This window comes from Squalius cephalus (genome assembly GCF_949319135.1).
Source record: "Squalius cephalus genome assembly, chromosome: 5".
Classification (NCBI taxonomy): Eukaryota; Metazoa; Chordata; class Actinopteri; order Cypriniformes; family Leuciscidae; genus Squalius; species Squalius cephalus.
This window is the reverse complement of record NC_137126.1, coordinates 46,226,692-46,249,222: the sequence shown is the minus strand read 5'-3', so window position 1 is coordinate 46,249,222 and position 22,531 is coordinate 46,226,692. Positions and strand designations below refer to the sequence as shown.

Sequence of the window (22,531 nt, the reverse complement as noted above, 5' to 3'; positions counted from 1 at the left end):
CACATGAACTGTTTTTGTGCTCCGTGGGCATGATGATATTAACCCTATAAAGCCTAGTATATCATGCTTGATACATGAGCCTATAAACATCGAAACATCTGTTGTATACAAATGACTAAATGCTTTCTGTTGTCTGATTGATAGTGTATAGTTTGTTTAGCACGTAAAAGGCCTTTTAGTGTAATTGTAAAAGTGTCCCACTTCAAGTTGTGGTTCACATGTCTTTTTACTGGGAAATATCTTATGATTTTTTATAAAGTAAACGTAAGAATAACTTATATTGTTAGTAATATTTCAAGATTAACACTTGGACTGAAGCAATTTCAGTTTACTTGATCACCCATACATCATTATTCATGTTAAAATGTGAATATCAAATATGATCATCAGGCTTTTGTTTATTTGTTCATCTCTCAGTCATTATTGTATTATGTTTAGCCCCCACAATAAAAAGCTAAAGAGCTTTGATCATTAAACTAAGCATTTAAATATCATCTTAATATGACATATTATTGGGAGATATAAAGTGACGACTGATATTTCTATGCGTTTTATGTAAGTATATGCTATAGACCTTATTCACAGCAGCGCCATCTTTGATTTTTAATGGGAATGAAAGCGAGGCTTCCGTGCTTCTCTTCAATGGGCAGTAGTGTTATTTAATGTGTTTTTGGATTGTTCTGCTCATGAAACACTGGAAAAATATCTTTCCAAGAAATTTCAATTGACAAAAAACTCCCGACAATATAAGCTGTGGAAAACTGTAAGTAATCTAGGAGCTTTATACAGCTTTTTACAGCGGATGCCATTGGAAACAAGGCAAGACTATCGCTCACAGTCTCACTTGTCATGGTACTGCTCTTAATAAAGTCTACACTGTTATAAAAATCTCATTGATTTACATTAAAAGCTATCAGAACCTCATCTTACTTTTTTTGGACTTATAAATAACAATGCACCACATTGCATATTTTTACTCTATTTTGGGCCTCTGAATTCGAGTATGAGATGCATATTCTCACTATATTATATAGATTATCTTATATTGTCAAAAGGTTCAATATTCTATTGTGATTTTTAAAAAAACTATTTTAAGTATTATGTATGTTGTGTGCCATGCCTGATATGGTAAACCGTAAGTAAAACATGCAATTTCTGTGTCATTAGCTGCACTAAAGAAAATTGCATAATTGTTTTTAATGAAGTTCCAAACACTTGAAGATTGTTCTCTAAATTCACACTGTATCTTGATCCATGCATATGTCATACAAACAGATTTGCAACTTCATTTGGTGCTGCTACTGGTGCAGAAATGACAATCGTTTATACAGAAATGGACTTTCAGGAGTAGGATTGATTATACCTATCTATCCTGTACAGGTTTAAAGACAAAAGACTAAAAGAAATCCTGGTCCAGTAGTGTCTTAAATGATGTTCAGAACACAAGTGGAGTGCTTATCGCACAGTATAATGTATACTGTATACTGTGCATAGTGAACACTGTTTTAAAATTATGTGAAACAGTATGCAATATATAATAGAAGCTTCAAACAATTGTATGCCGGAACTTGTCACATAATTTAGATGGGTCAAAAACTGTTCTTGTAAAAATTGCTGCAGATAATGCTTCTAACTCATTCATCACAATGGAAATAATCAAATGCATTGCATTATTTACAAGCAGTGTGCAAATGTAGTAGGTCTCAGTGCATACTAGAATAAGTGCATACTGTGTACAGTATACTACATTTACTGAAGAAAGTAGGACTGGATGCTATTAGTGTTAGAACTTTTAGTGCAACCAAGTTGAGTTTAGTAAGATTAAGTATTGTCCTAGTAACATATTAAGTTTTATTACACATATTACATTACTAGTAGTTTTCAGTCATGAAGCAAGAAGAGCATCTGTGTGGGCGGGGCTTATTTACGCTCGTCACTCGAGCGTTGATGACATCACTGAGCTTACGTAGAGACAATGTCCCTGTCGTTGCTACATGAATCGTAAGTGTTTCTGTTGATATTTTCTTATTTTATTTGTAATATCTAGCTAATATTTTACTATAGCACTCGTGTAGATACTTTATTTGTCCATTCCCCACATATTTGAGGAGTATCTGTTAGCCAGTTAGCTCGTTAGCTTCATAGTGAGATCAGTATTGTCATAGTGAACTGTGATTTATTATTATTCACGTTCACATATTTGACTGTTACAATAATTAAGTGTAATGATGTGCTTTTGATGGGTTTAGAATTTATTAATAGATCAGTATGAGTTCATCACTGTGTTTGACAGAGAACATAAATGTTAATTCAGCTGATTAATCAGTATCGTTTTTGTATTGAGCGTATGTATGTGTGTGTGTGTGTGTGTGTGTATGTACACACACACACACACACACACACACACACACACACACACATATACATACACATACATACGCACAATACACAATATGCACACACACATATATACACACACACACAAACACACACACACACACACACACATGTATGTATATTGTGTATTGTGCATGTATGTGTATGTGTGTATATATATATATATATATATATATATATATATACATACTATGTTTGTCTATTTAAATGCAGTGTAATATGCTTTTATAGGCATGACAAATAATTGTATGTTTATTTTATAAAGCACAGTGTGAAAATAATTAATATTAAAGTTGGCATTAAACAGAGGTTGCAATCGTATTGTCTTCCCTATTGTGACGTATGTCCAAGTGAAAGTGACTTTTCCAGTCAGGAATTGATTGGATCGTTGACGTTTACTATTGCTGATGTGCTGTGAGTGACAGGTTGTCACATCAAGAGGGATGGAAAGTTATTTTGATTAAAGATTACAAGGGCACATGAATAAAAAAATAAAAAAATCAATACTGCAATGTGCTATAAAAAAAAAAAAGAATGGCCAGATTTTGTTTCAAAATATAAATCCATAAGTCGTGCTGACAGTCTCTCTGTGTGTTTTAGGACAGCGTGGATCACGTCTCAACATCAAGGTGTGAAGACAGGAGCTCGAGAGGTTTGAAGGACGTTGAGTGTATTCCAGCATCATGTCCATCTCCAGCACACCCACCAGTAATGACGCCTGTCTGAGCATCGTCCACAGTCTCATGTGCCATCGACAGGGAGGAGAGAGCGAGACTTTCGCCAAACGAGCGATAGAAAGTTTGGTGAAGAAGCTGAAAGAGAAGAAAGATGAGTTAGACTCACTGATCACTGCCATCACTACGAACGGAGCTCATCCCAGTAAATGTGTGACGATACAGCGCACGCTAGACGGGAGACTGCAGGTCTGTTTCTCCAGAACAATACACCATTTTACGCTCTTAAGTTTATCTTGGATGTTAGAAAAGGAAGTTACTTGTATGAGACTCTGTGCTACATCTTATCTTCAGGTGGCCGGTCGTAAAGGGTTTCCTCATGTCATATACACACGGCTGTGGCGATGGCCCGATCTGCACAAGAACGAGCTGAAGCACGTGAAGTACTGCCAGTTTGCCTTTGACCTGAAATGCGACAATGTGTGTGTGAACCCATATCACTATGAGAGGGTCGTGTCTCCAAGCATTGGTGAATTATTTTCTGTTGTCTTGCTGTGATTTGAAACTTTGTCATGGTAAACATTTGTTTCCAGTGCCCATGTTCATGTCATATTCTTATTATTTCTAATAATGTATGGTCTCTTTCTGTCTTGTCATTTTCAGATCTGTCTGTCCTGACTCTGGGCGGCCCAGGTAAGGGTGCACTTTTATAGACTACTATATGTGTATATATATATATATATATATATATATTAATTTTTTTTTTTGTATAAGTTGTAAAATAATATTAAACTGTGTAATTAAACACTACCATTCAAAAGTTTTTTTTCTGAAAGAAAGACATTTGTAATGTTACAAAAAAAAGTCTCAATTCTGTTCTTTTGAACTTTCTATTCATCAAAGAATCCTGAAAAAACGGTTTCCACAAAAATATTAAGCAGCAAAAACTGTTTTCAACATTGATAACAATATATTAAAATAAAAAAGTTGTTAAATTGCACTAATTTTTTACAATATTACAGTTTTTACTGTATTTTCTATCAAATAAGTGCAGCCTTGTTGAGCATAAGAGGCTTTTTTCACAGATTTAAACCGACCCCAGTCTCTCTCATATCACTCCACACTCTATTTCTTCTGGCGTAGTTAAATAATTTAAACTCAAATCAATATTTCATGTCCATTTATGTACTTTATTTTCTAAGTAGCTGTGAAATAAGCAGGACAATTTATATTTTGTTTCCTAATGGTATTTATTTTGGGATAATGATCGAATAACTGGATATGATCCATTGCAGATTGGTGAATAAGTCATTTTTCACATTGATGTGTAGGTCCGAGTGGAGAGCTCGTGGTGAAGAATGAGTTTGAGGGTCAGCCGTCACATTCGTCTGCTGATGGAGGTCATAGTATTCAAACCATCCAACACACTGCCACTTCCTCTGCTCCACCCGACGCTTTCAACAGCCCCGCCCTCCTGCCCCCAGCTGACTCCACAAGCTCCGCCTCCACCTCTGCATTCACCAGTATGGCTGCCGGTCCAACCAGTAAGGCGTTATTTCATCCTTTTGTGCAACCAGCGGCCACTTTGTTCATTGGTTTTATGAACAAAGAAAAGTCATAACAGTAACAAAGCATAGATAAATGCCATGTGTAATGATATTGTTTTATCACCGTATGATATCTGTGTGTTTTCCTCCATTAGATGCCCCCAGCTCATGGCCCAGAGGAAGTAGTTTCCCCCCCAGCATCCCCCATCAGAACGGGCACCTGCAGCACCACCCTCCCCTGCCTCACACGGGCCAGTACTGTGAGTGACTGACTACATCACTGTCTGCTTTGCTCTCATTAAGGGGGCTTTCACACCGGGCACGTTTGATGCGTCCCGCAGCGTTCGTCTGGTTTACACACCTTCGATTCTATCGAACCCCGGTGCATTTGTGTTCATCTTACGTCAGCACAAATCAAGCATAGCGTCAGTTCTGGCAGGTCAGCTGACTCTCAGCTCATCCACGTGTTCCTATAGGAATTTGACGCCTATCACTGCATCCTCATATTAGGGGTGGAACGGTACACAGAAGTCACGGTTCGGTTCATACCTCGGTTCAGACATCACGGTTCGGTACGAGTTCGGTACAATGGCTTGTGCATTTCTCAGGCTGTACCACCAAAGGAAAATAAATTACTTAAGCCTTGTATTTTTTAAATAAGTTTTATTAATAAAGTAAAGGCATATAACCAGTTTATTTATAGTGCACTGACAATAGTTTTATATAATTAGTTTATTAATTAAATTAATAAAAAGACAAAAAGACCTTGAGATATGTTTGGTAATTGTACCTGAATTAATTGAAAATTAATTTGCTACATTTCAGATTAATATATTTGTTTTCCTTCATTTTTTAATTAACAGTAACTTAAACACTTTGCAGTTTGAATGATGTCCTGTGTAAACAAAATGACGTTTTTATGTTTCCACTGTTTGATCGCGCCCGCGCCTCACACACACACACACGCGCGCACACAAATATAAGTAAACGCTTTGCGACTTTTCGATCGTGCCCGCACATCTCTCTCTCTCTCTCTCTCTCACACACACGCGTATCTAATAGTAGTTCCCCATTTCATTAATTAATTTGCACACGAGTTTTATTTATTTTTATACCGTGTATTCTCTGTGTAAATTTATGCACCGAACCGTGACACCCGTACCGTTTCAGTTCAATACGAATACATGTACCGTTCCATCCCTACCTCATATATATATATATTTATATATATAAGATTCATTCAGTGTTATCAGCAGCTTATCCTGTTTCTCAGGAGCGAATTACCCTTCTCCATCCCCAGCTCCTCTCGTCCAGTCAGGATTTGGCCTTCTGATATTCCCCTTCAAATAAGACAATTTTTCTTGAATTATGTTGTACATTAAATTATTAAACATTAATGATATCTGCAATACATTTATGTCTGATTCACCTTCAGGCGCCATCTTCTGGTTAGACACAGGAATTTATTCGGCATGACCCTCACACTGCATTATGGGCATTCTCTATCCGTTGAGCATACATCAGTTGTACACTTGTAATTGCAGTGCATTATGGGATTGAATGAGTGCACTCTACTATGTATTCAGATAACTCTACAAATGGCTGTCAGATGACCTCCTTCAGGTACTGTAGTTTCGGGTTCAGTACCCCGCTGCGAAATGACAACTTTCACATGACCAATTTTTCATGCAAAATACGTCTCGTTTCGAACTACACTGGCAGTGTGAAGCACCCTAAATGTTTTTCTTTTTCTGTCTTTCTCAGGGTCAGTCCACAATGAGCTGGCGTTCCAGCCGCCCATATCCACACATCCAAGTAAGGAATAAAACAGGCTGCTCTCCGATTCACAAACTATAGAAACTAGATTATATGTGAGATAAGGATTAGGGTTATTATCGTTAACTTAAACTGCTTAAACTTAAAGCATTGAAAACGTATTTTATTAATTGAAATAAAGATGAAATAAAACAAAATAGAAATATTAGTTGAAAAACATATTGCAGTTAGTTGGCAAAGGAAACATTTCTAATTTAAGTTTAGCAGAAAAATCACTGGACATTAATTAAATACAACTGAACTCTAGCTAAAACTAAAATAAAAATGAAGTAAACCAAAATATTCTAAAAGTAGTAATATTCTCAAAAACTAAAACTAAAAGAAATGACAAAAAAATTAAATTAAAACAGAAAATATAAATATAAAAGCTAATTCAAATAATTCCTTTGTACTTGTAGTATGTATGGATAAAAAGTGTGTATCCGTAGATGAATTATGGGCTAATATTACCCACAACCCCTTGCAGTACAGAGGTTTATTTGTTTATTTATTTGTTTATTTATTTGGATCCCCATTAGCTTCCACAATGTGGTTGCTAGTCTTCCTGGGGCCCATAAAAGTGCTGAAACGTGTGTACAGTTAAAATACACAAATATAACATACATATAACATAATCACACATATACATTTATCCACATATACACATTCACGCACATACAGCATTTAAAAATGTCAATACCTATAACAGTCACAAATTAACTGGTGTAATACTATTAATTGTCATCTGTTTTAGAGTCTTCTTAAAATTACATATGTTGGATATATGCCTTGTTCTTAAGTCCAATTTATTCCAAGCAGATGACGATCTAACTAAAACTGTTCTTGTCATACAATTGGACCTTGCAGATGGAACCACTAACACACCTGAGCTCACCTGACGCGTAACATGTCCGTGACAATACCCACTAAAAACCAATTTGTCTACAAAAGATTTTGGATTGTTTTTAAATAGAGCATTGTGCATATAACAGAGAAGACTTATATTAAGTCTTATATTAAGAGGTGGAGGACTTCATTTTACCAGTACTTCATCACCTTGTCATCTCTAGTTGAGCTACAGCAAAACTGTAGTATGGCTACCGTAATGTCCTCTTACATACAGCAGTGCATTTACTTTCCCATCGTCAGTGAAGTGATCAAAATATTATGCAGCCATGGTTTAACATTTATAGTATTTTAAATATGCATAATTCAGAAACTCATATTATACTGTGCTGTTTCTCTTTGTGTTTCTCTCAGCTCCGGATTACTGGTGCTCGATTGCGTACTTTGAGATGGACATTCAGGTGGGCGAGACGTTTAAGGTGCCCTCCAACTGTCCCGTCGTAACGGTGGACGGTTACGTGGACCCTTCAGGTGGAGATCGCTTCTGCCTCGGCCAGCTGAGTAACGTCCATCGCACCGAGGCCATCGAGAGAGCCAGGTATTGCTTTACTTGGATCACGTGTGCAGGGGTTAACTAATGAACAAAATACATTTGATTAAAGTAAAACATTTGATTTAAATAAATAATACGTTAACACATTTCATAAAAAAAATGGATAAAAAAAAAACTAAATAAAAATGTAACAATTAATACAATTAATGGTTAAAAATAAATCAATTAAAATAAATGAAACTTGATTTAAATAAGTAAAAATTGATTTAAATAAATAAAAATTGATTTAAATAAATAAAAATTAGTTATTAAAAATGTAAAAATAAATAAATAAAAATAGGATTCAAATAAATAAAAAAAATATACATTTGATTCAAATAATTTGATAAAAATAAATAACTGAATAAAAGTGTAGTTATTTTTTGTTCAATTATTCGTATTATTGTATTATTTTGTTGTGAAAATAATGAAAATAATAATTTAAAAAAATATGGAATTTAATTAAAAAATCCTAACATTAGTACAATTATACAATAAAAATCAAATTTAATAATTAATTAAATTTATTAAACATTTTTTGTATTAAATATTATTAAATTAATTTAATAATAATAAATAAATAAATTTTAAAAAGCATTTTCGGTTTTCAGTCAAGTGCATCCAGAGTTTTCTGTTTCGGCCCAGAATTTCGGTGCATCCCTACTTTAAACATAAAATATGGTTGTGATACTGATATTTTACTTTTAATTGGAACGGAAAAATGACTTGATGCTGGAATATTAGTTACTAGTCCTGCAGCTCTGGCTTATTTATTTCATCGTTACCCATGATTCTCCCTTCATAACTGCAGACAAGTCAAGCTCTCTCTGTTGTTGTCTCCTCCAGGCTTCATATCGGTAAAGGTGTTCAGCTGGAGTGTAAAGGAGAGGGTGACGTGTGGGTGCGCTGCCTCAGTGATCACGCTGTGTTTGTTCAGAGTTATTATCTGGACCGTGAGGCTGGACGAGCTCCGGGTGACGCCGTCCACAAAATCTACCCCAGTGCCTACATCAAGGTAACACAACCATGTGTTATTTAGCCTTCACGAATAAACTAAATTAACTTCTTGACACATAGCACCATGCTAATATGCTGGCATGGCATTGTTTTAAAGTAGCATGGTAATACTATGGTGTGTGAGGAAGCTACTCTTGATTTAAAGTAGACAAACTCCAGTCAAGCTTCACTTATTTTTAGAGGTAGCCATGCTAATAGTTAGCAAAGACTTTAGATACACAAAGACGCGCACTCATATTACTTATAAGAAACAACATTTTTATGTGACAGACACTTCATGTCAGATGTTGTTGCTGATTTGAAATACGTTATTTAAAGGGATGGTTTGGAGTAATTTCAACCTAGGGTCCTTTGCACCATGACCTCGAGCCAAACACCCCCCAGAAGCCTTTTTCCCCTTGGTTGAACATTATTAAAGTTAGAGCTTATTTAGAGATATCAGCCGGAGGGCTTAGTGCAGGCACTAATGGATCCAAGGTTATATCTCGTAAATTACCGCACTAATAATGCCCAGAATGGTACCAATCTTCTACAGTAGTACAAATAGGTTCTGTACTCATAAAACGAGGCATTGGAAAGTTTATAAGTACATCAGGAGTTTATTTAAATAACATTTGCCTGACGGCTTATGCTACCGCTAACCCGGACATCGACATCACTTCAGTGATTTGGGAAAAGCCCGTAAAAGTCCTGGCAGAAAGCGATGCATAAGGATGTAGTGTAACGACGCCCAGTTCCAGGAATGCACTAATATTTTGTTGGTAGCACCAGTTTATAACAATTATTAGTTAACACTAAGTTGTCAACACTTCAGAAAAAATAATAAAAAAATGCATCACAACAGCAGCATTTAACTGAATATTTCACTATGAATTTGTGTAAATTAATTTATGCCGCCCATGCACCACATTTAAAAAGTCATCTTTTTTCGTAGTGTTTGTCGTTTCAGTGCAGTGTAACTGACAAGTGTGCATCCTATGTGATGTCATGTCCTTTACATGGCTGTAACTAACACAAGATGTACGTCAGCAGGGACAGCGGATGCATGAGATGTCCAGCCAGTGCTGAAAGCCTCTGGTTTAATGTGTGTGTTGTGTGTGCAGGTGTTTGACCTGCGTCAGTGTCATCGGCAGATGCAGCAGCAGGCGGCCACGGCTCAGGCTGCAGCGTCTGCGCAGGCGGCTGCGGTGGCGGGGAACATCCCGGGACCCGGCTCTGTGGGGGGCATCGCCCCTGCTATCAGTGAGGCTTTCATCTGTTTTCTGACATCATTATGCCTGGTTCAGAATACACCATTTTTTTAGTCTGTTACGATAGTCACTGTGTCAGATTACACGATTTTGACTCCTAAAATCTTGTCGTGTCGTGGACAAGAAACATGTCAGACTACACGCTGCTTTCCGACCAGTCATCGAGTGCCGTCTCACACTCATTCACACACACACACACACACACACACACACACACACACACACACACACACACACACACACACACACACACACACACACACACACACACACACACACACACACACACACACACACACATATTCTTGTACATCTGTCTATATGACATTCATTGACACAATGCAATCTCTAGCCGCTTACCCTAACCTTACCCATCACAACTCAGTGCCTAACCCGACCCCTGACCCTAACCCTACCCTTAACCTCATTATAACCTTATCCCTAAAACCAAGTCTTGACCCTCAAACAGGCCTTTAAAGGCTCTCAGAAAGTGAGGACTGGCCAAAATGTCCTCACTTTACTCTCTTTGTCCTCACTCCAGTGGTCTAAAACTCAAACTGGTCCTCACAAAGATAGTTGTACAAGTACACACACACACACACACACACACACTGTCACTCACTCACGCACACACGCACTTACTCTCACTCACTCACTCACTCACTCACGCACACTCTCACACACACTCATTCACTCTCGCTCACTCACTCACTCACTCCCGCACACTCACTCACTCACTCTTGACGGAACCCGTTGTGGAGGACTGGAAAAAAAATTAAACATGCTAGTCTTTTTATCGTGATGTTGCGTGATCGAATCTTGCGTCCCGACGCCCGTTGTCGTTTACGAACCCCCACGACACCTTACGTCAAACGGATCGTGCCAAAATCGTGTAATCTGAACCAGGCATTATTGAGGCCCAATCAGAGCTGCGTGTGGCAAACTGGGCTATTAACTGAAAGATTGTAATTTGTGGAATAATCCATAAAATTATCTTATTATTAGAGAACTTATTCAGTGCCAGTTCTTTTTTTTAATTATAAAATACTGGCATCAAATACTTTTCATAACAATCGGTTCTGTCAAATGATTTTCAATTCTGGTAAGTTTTTTTTTTTTTAAATACTGAAACCAAATGATATTCATTACGCTCTATGGAAGCTTGTTTCTGCCACTGAATAATAAAATAAAAATTGCGACTTTTTATCTCACAATTCTGACTTTTTTTCTCAGAATTGCGAGATATAAACTCGTGAGTTCAATCACAAAATTCTGACTTTATAACTCGCAGTTGCAAGTTTATATCTCGCAATTCTGAGTGATATCGCAATAGTGAGATAAAAGGTCGCAATTATCTTTTAAATTGTTTTTAAAACAATACAAGAACCAATTTTTTTTTCATGACGTTTGGTTCTGTCAACAGTTCTTTAAAAAAAAAAAAAATACTGGCACCAAATACTTTTCATAACATTTTCACAGTTTTCTTTTCTTTTCTTTTTTTAAATTCTGGAACCAAATGAAATGATTTTCATGACTCAATTTTTTTTTTTTTTTTGAGAAAAATACTGGAACCAAAATGATTTTCATGACTTTCGGTTCAGTTAACATTTATTTATGATGAAACAAAAAAAAAATTCTTCTTTTTTAAATACTGGAACCAAATGAATTTCATGATGTTTTGTTCTTATTTTAAACAAAACTACTGGAACCAAATGATTTCCATGATATTAATTTCCATTAACATTTGTGATTTGAGAAGTGATTTTCATATCCCGTCCACCTCTCCTCAGGTCTGTCTGCTGCGGCAGGCATCGGTGTGGACGACCTGCGGCGTCTCTGCATTCTGCGCATGAGTTTCGTGAAGGGCTGGGGTCCTGATTACCCTCGCCAGAGCATCAAGGAGACCCCGTGCTGGATCGAGATCCACCTACACCGGGCCCTTCAGCTGTTGGACGAGGTTCTGCACACCATGCCTATAGCCGACCCGCAACCTCTGGACTGATGACCGGACATTCAGAACAGTGCATATAGCTCAAAATGACAGAAGATTGAGAAAACCAGCAATGGTACAAAACAACACTAGATCAAACAGAACTGTTCATCAGAACGCAGCGAAACGACCCTTTTTTTAAACCTTCACTTTGATGTTCACACAAGAAATGGACTCGTTTGGAGATGTTTAGAAATGATATCATATTGCATTTAATCCGGTGTCGTCATGAGTTTAAATCAGTCGGATCTTATACAGTGGCCACATACACACTGTAGCCAAATACAGATTAATCATGTTCTGTGCAACACAAGATGAACCATGTGCAAAAAAAAAAAAAATGTTTTATTTATACAACATAGTTTATGAAAAATTTACTCAGAAATTCATTCATGTTGTCATTCGTCATAGTTCGTAAAACCATTTTCCTTTATTGCATTGAATTGAAAGGTTTTTCAAACACAAAAAATTCAGAATATAAATTGTTGCATTCATAAATGACGGTTCATGAAAGTTTGTAAATTATTGAAGTCATTTATGCAAGAATGGTTTTTACCAACTATTTACTGAGAAATTCTGGATTACGTAACTAAACAGCCGATGGTTCATAAAACTATTCCTCAGTAAACAATTTGTGTAAGAATGGTTTTATGACAGAAATTCGGCATTACTTAAATTGTTGCATTCAATTTAACTAAAAATGGTTTTATAATGCAATTCATGAAATACATACATGAATATTACAGCTATTGCACAAAAATTTGTTCAGCTTGTGTTTGGCATTTCCATATCTTTGCGGTGAGTATGTGGCCAGAATATTGTCCTTTGTGTGTGTGTGTGTGTGTGTTTTAAATTGCTATGCAGTATTTTTTATAACACTAATGTTCACTCATTTATATCAAGCACTCGGTTACTTTATATCACTTGTAAAGGTTGTTTTCCCTGAGCTTTTCTCTGTCTCAGTATGGCTGATTCTTTCAGAGAGCAGACAGAAACAGACTCATCTCGCTTCTAGACGTCTGTTTTACACGACTAGACAATATGAAGAAGTCCTGCACCAGTGTGTTCATGAAAAGCATTTTCTGGGTGCATAGAAACAAAATGAAGAATCCACACACCAAACAATTTCACGGTTCAAGATCAATTGAAAAGTTATCATTTTACTGAAGATTAGCATATAAAGTGACAACAGAACACTGAAGTGAAGTTTTTAGGACTATTTCAATGAACTTTGGTATTCTGTCACTTTAAATGGGAATTTGCAGTAAACTAGATTTTGAACTTTGAATTTGTTTGGTGGGAAGATTTCTTTTCTTTGCATTGTTTACACTTATTAGAAGACATGAAATATGATTTCTTTTAGAAATGCATTTTTTCTTTGATATAAAACTCCATTTAGCTCAGGTGGTTTAGATATCCTGAATACTGAAAAACAGATTTTTTTTTTTGTACTAACCAGTTTTGTCTTGTCTTTTTATTGTATGCACATATGTGACCCTGGACCACAAAACCAGTCACATGGGTCAATTTGTTGTAATTGAGATTTATACATCATCCGAAAGCTGAATAAATGAGCTTTCCATTGATGGTTTGTTAGGATATGATATTTGTTCGAGATACAACTATTTGTAAATCTAGAATCTGAGGTGCAAAAAAATCGAAACATTGAGAAAATCTCCTTTAAAGTTGTTCATTTATGTTGGCGATTGTGCTGCATTCACTCACAAAAATACATGTTTTATATATTTACGGTAGGAAATTTACAAAATATCTTCATGGAACATGATCTTTACTTAATATCCAAATGATTTTTGGCACAAAAGAAAAATGGATAATTTTGACCCATACAATGTATTGTTGGCTATTGCCTCAAATATACCCGTGCGACTCGAGACTGGTTTTGTGATCCAGGGTCACATATGTTCATCATTTTTCTTAGTGATGCATGATCATGTTGGCCTGTAATAATCAAACAGTTGGCAATAGTATTGAATCTGAAGGCGTGTTCAGAATGGCACACTACCATACTAATATTTTGGAGCATGCAGTAAGTATATTGTTCATAGTGCATTTATGAACAATGCATAATGCTCTATTTGACTTTCTATTTTCAGTACGACTAAAGTAATATGGAAGTACCGAAGTAATATGAGCCATGATTTTCTCATTCTTGACTATTTCAGACTGCCAAAAATGAAATATATTATTCCATAAAGCAACAATTGCATTAGTTTTTAAAATTAATTGGATACCATTCGCTAAATTAAACATGTAGCTTGACTCAATTTGACAATTATATAACAAACTAACCCTCTGGTGCTCCTCGCATGCCTGTCAAAATTGACTGAAATTCCTGATGAAATGAATGTATTACATTATAGTTATGTTTTTTTATATATATATTTTGTATTTTTAGGGGATTTTATGGTATTTAATTGATTCACTTTTTGAGCATAGACCTGAAAATTAAATTTCCAGCTTAAACTGTCATAAATCTTGAATGCTGTGGAGCACAGACTTCAGTTTGGTCTCTTTTTTAAAGAAGACACTTGGCAGATTATTGCTGAAGTGAAGTTTATAAGTTATATAAAAATGCACAAAAATACTATTTTCAAATTTTATGTGAAACATATTTTACAAAACATGTTAAACACTAAAACTGCGAGAAAATCAAAGCCATAAATCTAAACAAGTGGTGTTTCAAATTTGAGCTTGATACCTAAAAAAAAAAAAAAGCTTTCAAAAGATTTTGTTTGTGTGCACCAAATGTTTCCGCAAGCCATTTTTGACTGCAGACAATACAAGTGTTACTATTTTATTCAGGACCAAATCAGCTTTTCTGTGTTCGCATAGCAAATGCTAAAATCTTTACCAAGTTTCATACCATTCCGACAAAGTAAATATACATATATATATATATATTTATATATATATATATTTTTTTTTTTTTTCAAAAACAACTGAAGAGCACCGGAGGGTTAAATGTTTAGCATTGTATATTACAAACCGTTTCACATATTTTACAAAACAAACAAGTATGCAGTGTGTAGTTTGCATGCTAGTGTCCCATTCTGAGTACAGCCTGTGTGTCAAGTTCAACCAGAGAGACAGTTGAAGTGTGTGTGAGAGACTTGTTGAGCCTGGTTGACTTGTTCAGGTTGGAGGAGAAGATTTTCCAGTGTGTTTCTTCACTTATTAGTGTTTTTCAGTTGATGTTCTTTTGATATGTACATCAACATAATGACTTTATCTGATCAACAGAAGATTGATATCATCACCATATGACTGTATAACACTGCAGATATGAGAATACCATCATTTCGATTACTTTCAATCATTAGTGTAATTAAACAATGAAAACTTTCTCTCTGAAACTATTAAATGTGACGATCTGCTTTGTATTTTTTTAACGTTTGGTTACTACATAAAATTGCATCTTTTTTTCCACTGTAGTCAAACTGATTAATAACTTGATCATAACGGAGAACTATACTAATGTATGAGAACTATACTAATGTTGAGCCCATAAAAATACGGATGAACCTGGCTGAAGATAAACTCAAATCACACAGAGCACTTAGGTAAGTGAGTTTAAAATGAAACAATTTATTAAGGAACTTTAATATCAGAAAAATAAAAATCTTAATTCTTTTTTACAGCAAATATATAATATCAGTGCTTTGGCCACAGGACAGTAAGGCCATATCATAAAATATATTTTTTAATTTGAATACAACTTATATGCCATCATGTCCCTGCATATGTGTATATATACATAATAAAAGAACAATAAAATTATCAAATACAGAAACATTGTTGCAGTGTGATGGTAAAAATCCCTTAGATAAACAAAATTCCTAGTTATGTTTAACATAGGACTTTTACTTTGTTCATAATGTGGTAGTATGCAGACCTAATGCAGCGTTTATATATATATGTTATATATATATATTGGATCCTTGGCTTTTTTGTTGCGATTTAGGAATCGTTAGATAATAAATCATGCAGGTGTGCTCTTTCCTGCTCTATAGTACCTAACGTCAACACTCTACAAGCTAATACTTACGGCAACCAGCAGCCGACTGCTTGCCAAATAGTCTTATATTTAATCTTAATATATATATATGTATTTGAATATGAAATATAGACTACAGAAATACTACAAAATTGTATATATATATAAAAAAAAAACTTGTCAAAGTGAATCTTGAGAGGTTATGGATGCCTTGGTTTCTCTGAGTTTAGTGGTGATTGTGAAATAATGACGTCATTAGCCGTGTCAGCCTGCACTTTGAGAAGTAGTCCAGTCATTTTATGAAAAAAGGTTGAACAAATTGCAACAGAATCAAACTCAACTGATTTTGTATCCTCAATATGTCCTGAGTAAGGAAAAAAAAAGTCCAGAAGAATCCCATTAGGGGAAAGTTTAGAAAAAGACCCAAATATAGCCTGTTCATACGCCTATTCATTATTTTTCTCACGTGAATAGGGTAAAAATTTTAACCTTTAGATATCACCATGAAAATTACTGAGTTGATTACTTACATCAAGACAAACAAAAATTGTATTACAAGTTTTTTTAAATTGTTTGTTAACATGGACAAACGGTGCATAATCTAATTACGTCTGTGCTAATTTGCATAAATACCACAACAGATCTAAACATTGGGTCTCGCCAGGTGAAAATGTCTTGTTGAATCTTGTTGACACATAACAGTAAAATACTTGATGTTAAGGTCTGAATGGAACCCATTTAGGCTACCGATGAACATTAATACATAGAGTCAGGAAGAAGTAGTTTAGAAACCAGCCTTTATTAATTATTATTGCAGAGATGGGGTTTGGGGCTGGGTCCGTGGGACTGTTTCTGGGGATTCACTTTTTATTTTACTTAACTTTTGTCTTCTGCATTCTCCTTACCACTGTCTCCTGTTCTTCCCTCAGACTCGTCCCCCAGAAACAGTCCCACGGACCCAGCCCCAAACCCAGTCTCTTAATAATTAATAAAGGCTGGTTTCTAAAGTACTTCTTCCTGACTCTATGTATTAATGTTCATCGGTAGCCTAAATGGGTTCCATTCAGACCTTAACATCAAGTATTTTACTGTTATGTGTCAACAAGATTCAACAAGACATTTTCACCTGGCTAGACCCAATGTTTAGATCTGTTGTGGTATTTATGCAAATTAGCACATACATAATTAGATTATGCACCGTTTGTCCATGTTAACAAACAATTTAAAAAAACTTGTAATACAATTTTTGTTTGTCTTGATGTAATTAATCAACTCAGTAATTTTCATGGTGATATCTAAAGGTTAAAATTTTTACCCTATTCACATAAGAAAAAGAATGAATAGGCGTATGAATAGGCTATATTTGGGTCTTTTTCTAAACTTTCCCCTAATGGGATTCTTCTGGACTTTTTTTTCCTTATTCAGGACATATTGAGGATACAAAATCAGTTGAGTTTGATTCTGTTGCAATTTGTTCAAGGTTGACCTCCATTTTGGCTTAAAATGACTGGACTAAAGGGATTGTTTATAGCACGTTCTCGTCGACAGAATCGCTCCTCTCGGGTCCTAAACGCCCCGTTCCTCTCGGTACGACTCCCTGTGCTGGCCCGGCACGACCCGTTCAGTTAAGGCAATGAGAGGAGCCACATACCGTAATATAAAGGGCTTCATTCGTGAAACAATCGACCTTATTTTCCCATGTGTTTTCATCTAGAGATGCGAATTTAAGTGGAATATGAATAAAGCCGTTTCCATCGTATGTGTTCAAGAGAACAAAATCTTGTGAAACTGGCGCAGGGTATCAATAAACTGATAAAGAGTTGCTGCAACCAGGGAAGCCTCTGACTCTTTTCTTTCCCCAACATAATGAATTGCTTTGTGCATCAGAGCATGCAGATGAAACGCTGTAACAAACGCTTTCATGTTATCTTGTGCTCGGATGCTTGGGAATGTAATCATGTGAGCCAAATCATTTTGATGACAGACTTTGGCTCAGGTATTTCAGAATGATTAAAACAATATTTTAGATGGTGTGCAATGAGATTGATCCACTGGTTAGTTCAGTTATCCAATCACATAATCTGTTGAGTCATGCGTTTCGCAATCACGATTATATTTAGTTAATTTTTTTTCATCATAGTTTATTATGTGCACGATTTCTTACAAGGTTTTTATGCACATTTTATACGCATCTTGGCGTTTTCCATCTGCCATTTTTTATGCGATATCCCAAAATTCACATAAGAAATACGTGGATGGAAACAGCTACTGAATGAAATGAATGCGAAATTGGGGTTTTATTCATGTAACCCAAGTGGAAACCATGTTTAAATTGATCTAAAATGTGACGTTCAATTGAATGCGAAATGAGCGTTTTACACGCAAATGAATTTCGCTCGTGTTTAATGACGATGTGCAACGCTCTTTAATGTTTATGGAGTGCAGGCTTCAGGGTCGTGGAGGTCAGGACGGCTCTTGTATGATCGCATGCTTCTTGACTCTAGTGTTGCAAAACAGAAACTCAAGGCCACGGATGCTTTTCCAGCAACAGCGCCAACGTGCACCGCTACCGTCATGGAATCAGGCACATGAAAATGTAAAAACAGAGTAACAAACCAACAAAACAAAATAAAACACGATTTAGCGCTGCTAAACCCCAGCACTGCTTGCCGTAAGAACGACGTCGCAGCTAAATGTAAATGGGGAAATCTTTGAGATGAATTGATTGAAAACCTGCATTTCCCAGTTATTTAAACATAATAAAGAAGGAAGAAGTATTTATCAATGTAAAAAATAAACCAGTTTACTCTGTGATCCCAAATCTTACTCTCGCGCTCTACACGCTTTGCAGGATGGAGCTGGAGCACTCCAAACAGACGAGGTTTTGCCCTCCCAGGACGAGCGCCGCCGCATTGTCTCCGCAGCGTACGCACGCGGGAACCTGGCTGTGTTTGGGGAAGGTGCGCATGTCCGGCGGAGAGCTGGAGCCCGTGCTGTCGCCGGACGGGGAAAACGCCGTACCAAAGGCCGGGAGACTCTGGGAATTCTCCTGCACCAGCCGAACCAGCGGATGATGATGATGATCCAGCGCCTCCGGAAGAGGCGGAGACAGACGAGCGAGAAGGGATGGAGAGAGCCTCGGCGTGTTCGGCAAACTCGCGCCTCCCCGATCGAAGGTGCTCCACAGTGGATTGGTGGATGGGGCCGTCATCGTTAGCCCGTCGTATCCAGACGAATCTTCAGATCCCAAGGGAAGCTGGGAATCGCCAAACCAGAACGTACCGCCGGTGCTGCCGGGACTGAGATCCGCCACTCCGCTGCCTTTCCCGCTGTAGTACGACTCGCTTGAGTTGCTTCCAAGCGAACTGGAGCTGTCGTTTCGGTATCCCGCGGCGTTGCTGTGGAAGCTGCCGTTGTTGAAGTTTGAGACGCCGCCGGAGAAGAGCCAGGCTCTGTTGCTTCCCGACTCGAAGCCTACGTCGGTGCCGTTGTAGTGGAAGTCGTCGTCGTCTGCGCTGGTGTCCACGTTTCCCGCGGTACGCAGAGCAATATGGGCTTCGATTTCCTCGCGCGCTCGATCCACGTTCTCAGGCATGCCGGTCACCTCAAACACCGGTTCTTTGTCACGGCTCGGTGTGACGATGTAGGTGTGGGTTTGCTGCTGGATCCTCTTGATAGTCGCTCCTTTCGGTCCCACCACGAGCCCTACCATTCGATACGGCACCCGTACCTGGATGGTTGTCTGTCCCGGGTGGCAAGGGACGCTGTTGTGTCCAACGTTTGGCGCCAGTTTGTTCCGAGACGCCCGGATGAGGGAAAAATGCTCGGCCGCTGACATAATCTCGCGCTTCGCCGTCATGACATCCTCCTTTCGTCCGGTCACTACGAACACTGGTTCTTCTCCTCTAACGGGTGTTTTGATGTAAGTGTTGGTCTTTGCTCTCAGAGCTTTGATCTTGCAACCTGAAGAGAGCAGAAGTACAGACAAGTCAGCACATTGCTAGCTTAAGACGAAAATCAATCAATCAATCAATCAGTCAATCACACTGATAGACAAGTGATCTCCTCTCAGGCATAATTAGTGCAGTCCTTGATGTTGATTGGTCAATACTAATATAGATGGTGTTGGGTAACACTTTATTTTACAGTGTCCTTGTTAAGTGTACTTACAATAGTATTAACAGTTAATTATGCATATTTACATGCAACTAACCCTCAACCAAACCCTAATCCTAACCCTATAGTAAGTACATGCACTTCATTAATATTACTCTGTACTTAAATATGTAATTACAATGTAACAATGACACTGTAAAATAAAGTGTAACCTGGTGTTGTCAGTGTGCTAGTTCACTTGTATTACACAACTTGTTTTCATACAGCGCAGTGACTAAACATCACGTCATCACAGATAAGTGGGGCAGCTGTAATCCATAGTAACAGACAGTTCAATGAGGTCAGTTCGAGCATATATTATTAAAACCATTTTCAGCAAGATTTCATTATAAAATGCACGGATATTGAAAATTTGGCCCATACAATTCACAATTTGTTATGACTAATAATAAACGAAACTTATTTTTCTTAAAAAAAAAAAAAGAGTACCGTTTCTATAATTTTACATATATATATATAATACTGGTGGTCAAAAGTTTGGAATAATTAAGTTTTTTTTAATGTTTTAGTCTCTTCTGCTAATTTGAATTGAATTTATTTGATGAAAAATAAAGTAAAAACAGTAGGCTAGTTTTTTAATAATTATTACATTTTAAAATAAGTTTTATATTTTAATTTATTCCTGTACATATACACGTTTATAGTACGCTTATGGGCTGTCGGTTTAACGTGTTAGTTTAATTAATTAGGTATGGGGAAATATAACGTGTTAAAGTTATTAACATGTTTAATGGACCCAACCCCACCCCAGACCTACGTAGTTCATCTTACATTTCGTACAGTTGATGCTGGTGATGAACATGAAGCAGGGCAACAACTCATGCGTGATGAAGCCTATTGACTGCAGTTAGAAAGACCCTAAAATTTAAGATATCAGGGCAAAAATGCCTCTTTATGAGTTTTTGTCTCATAATTTATATCATGATTCAGTTATGCAATATCACACGAGCAACGAGGGCAATATCACACGAGTGAACCAATGATTCAATGGCCCATTCATTAAGAGAGAGAGCCATTTTGTAATGTCTATTTGAGATTTTCCCATTTAACCCAATAATGACTTTAAATTATATTTTGGGGGTAATTTCTCAGCTAAATTTGATGTGCGATTAATTAGCGATTAATTCGATTAATGAATCGTCACACTGTGCAATTAATTCGATTAAACAGTGTAATCGCTTGACAGCCCTAATATATATATTTCTCTCCAAGGTGAGGTCTATGAAAATATCAGCAGGGCGAGTTCAAACCTGAATCACTAATCCAACAGGCCCGGCACAGAAAGAAACCATTAATGTTAAGCCCTTCTCTGGCTGAAATGTGAGACAAAACGAGTCACAATATTAGAATATTAAACATGACACAAGCAAACAAACCCACCCTGCCGGCCAACTATTTCCGCCACATGCTCAGATGTGGGCACCATCACACACTCTGTTGTGTTCACACTCTTCCTCCTGGTGTTTAGTGCACACCTCTCGCCCTCCTGCATCATCATCATGGCCATCATCATCCTCCCCTGAACCTGGTGGAAGCCTTGGGACTCGCCCAGCCCGTCCTGAAAGAGCCCACCCGTCCCCGGTGCCTCCATGCCGGTCCTCAGCTGGTCCAGATCAGCATCATGTCTGATAATATTGTTGTTGGTGCTGTATTCCTCCTCTGATCTAGTTTGGGACAGGGGCTGGAGGTCCAACACCGCACCCAGGACACCCAGATGAGGAGTATCACGTGGTTCTGATGGACTCTCATCATCCCGGAGGCTCAACCCGCTCAGGTTCGGTACCAGTACCGGGAGGTCCGGTTCAGTATCGTCTGACTCCAAGAGTTGAGCTGCGTTACTGGGCATGCTCGACCAACAACGTGTCCTGCTTTCACTGCGGGACACACATAAACAAACTTAGTGTCACGGCAAAGCTCTTCTGTTACTGCATTCAAGTGTACAGAAATACAGAAAATGCTATTCATAAAGTGTGTTAAGTGTATTTAAACTTACGGTTGGTATTTACAGCAGCGGCAGATGTGGTTCCGTGACCCTGTTCTACTGGATCTCTTTGTTTACGGTTCTTCGGGGATTCTCGCGCATGTTTGTGAACAGCTGATCCTCGCGCACAGCGCCACACGCCGGCGCGGATCAAGGGTTTAACTGCCAAAACGTTTAATTATATATTTTTTTTATATATAAAAAGTATCCTATGCTCATCAAGCCTGCATT

The 22,531-nt window shown here is 37.3% G+C and overlaps 2 protein-coding genes across 2 annotated transcripts; one reads left to right on the top strand and one right to left on the bottom strand.

Annotated features, from left to right (window-relative positions):
• The first annotated feature begins 1,922 nt into the window (after positions 1-1,922).
• Positions 1,923-17,837, top strand: smad4b (SMAD family member 4b). Its single transcript, XM_079872502.1, has 11 exons — positions 1,923-2,001; positions 2,998-3,320; positions 3,426-3,600; positions 3,735-3,764; positions 4,403-4,615; positions 4,774-4,878; positions 6,383-6,433; positions 7,694-7,877; positions 8,718-8,886; positions 9,992-10,130; positions 11,929-17,837. The coding sequence occupies exons 2-11, from the start codon at positions 3,081-3,083 to the stop codon at positions 12,138-12,140; spliced, it is 1,518 nt and encodes a 505-aa protein (XP_079728628.1). The 5' UTR covers positions 1,923-2,001; positions 2,998-3,080; the 3' UTR covers positions 12,141-17,837.
• Positions 17,838-18,655: 818 nt separating this feature from the next.
• On the bottom strand, positions 18,656-22,398 carry mex3c (mex-3 RNA binding family member C). Its single transcript, XM_079872498.1, has 3 exons — positions 22,313-22,398; positions 21,700-22,193; positions 18,656-20,106 (listed from the first exon to the last, which is right to left on the bottom strand). Exons 2-3 carry the CDS (start codon positions 22,163-22,165, stop codon positions 18,980-18,982), a joined length of 1,593 nt encoding a protein of 530 aa, XP_079728624.1. The 5' UTR covers positions 22,166-22,193; positions 22,313-22,398; the 3' UTR covers positions 18,656-18,979.
• Positions 22,399-22,531: the final 133 nt, after the last annotated feature.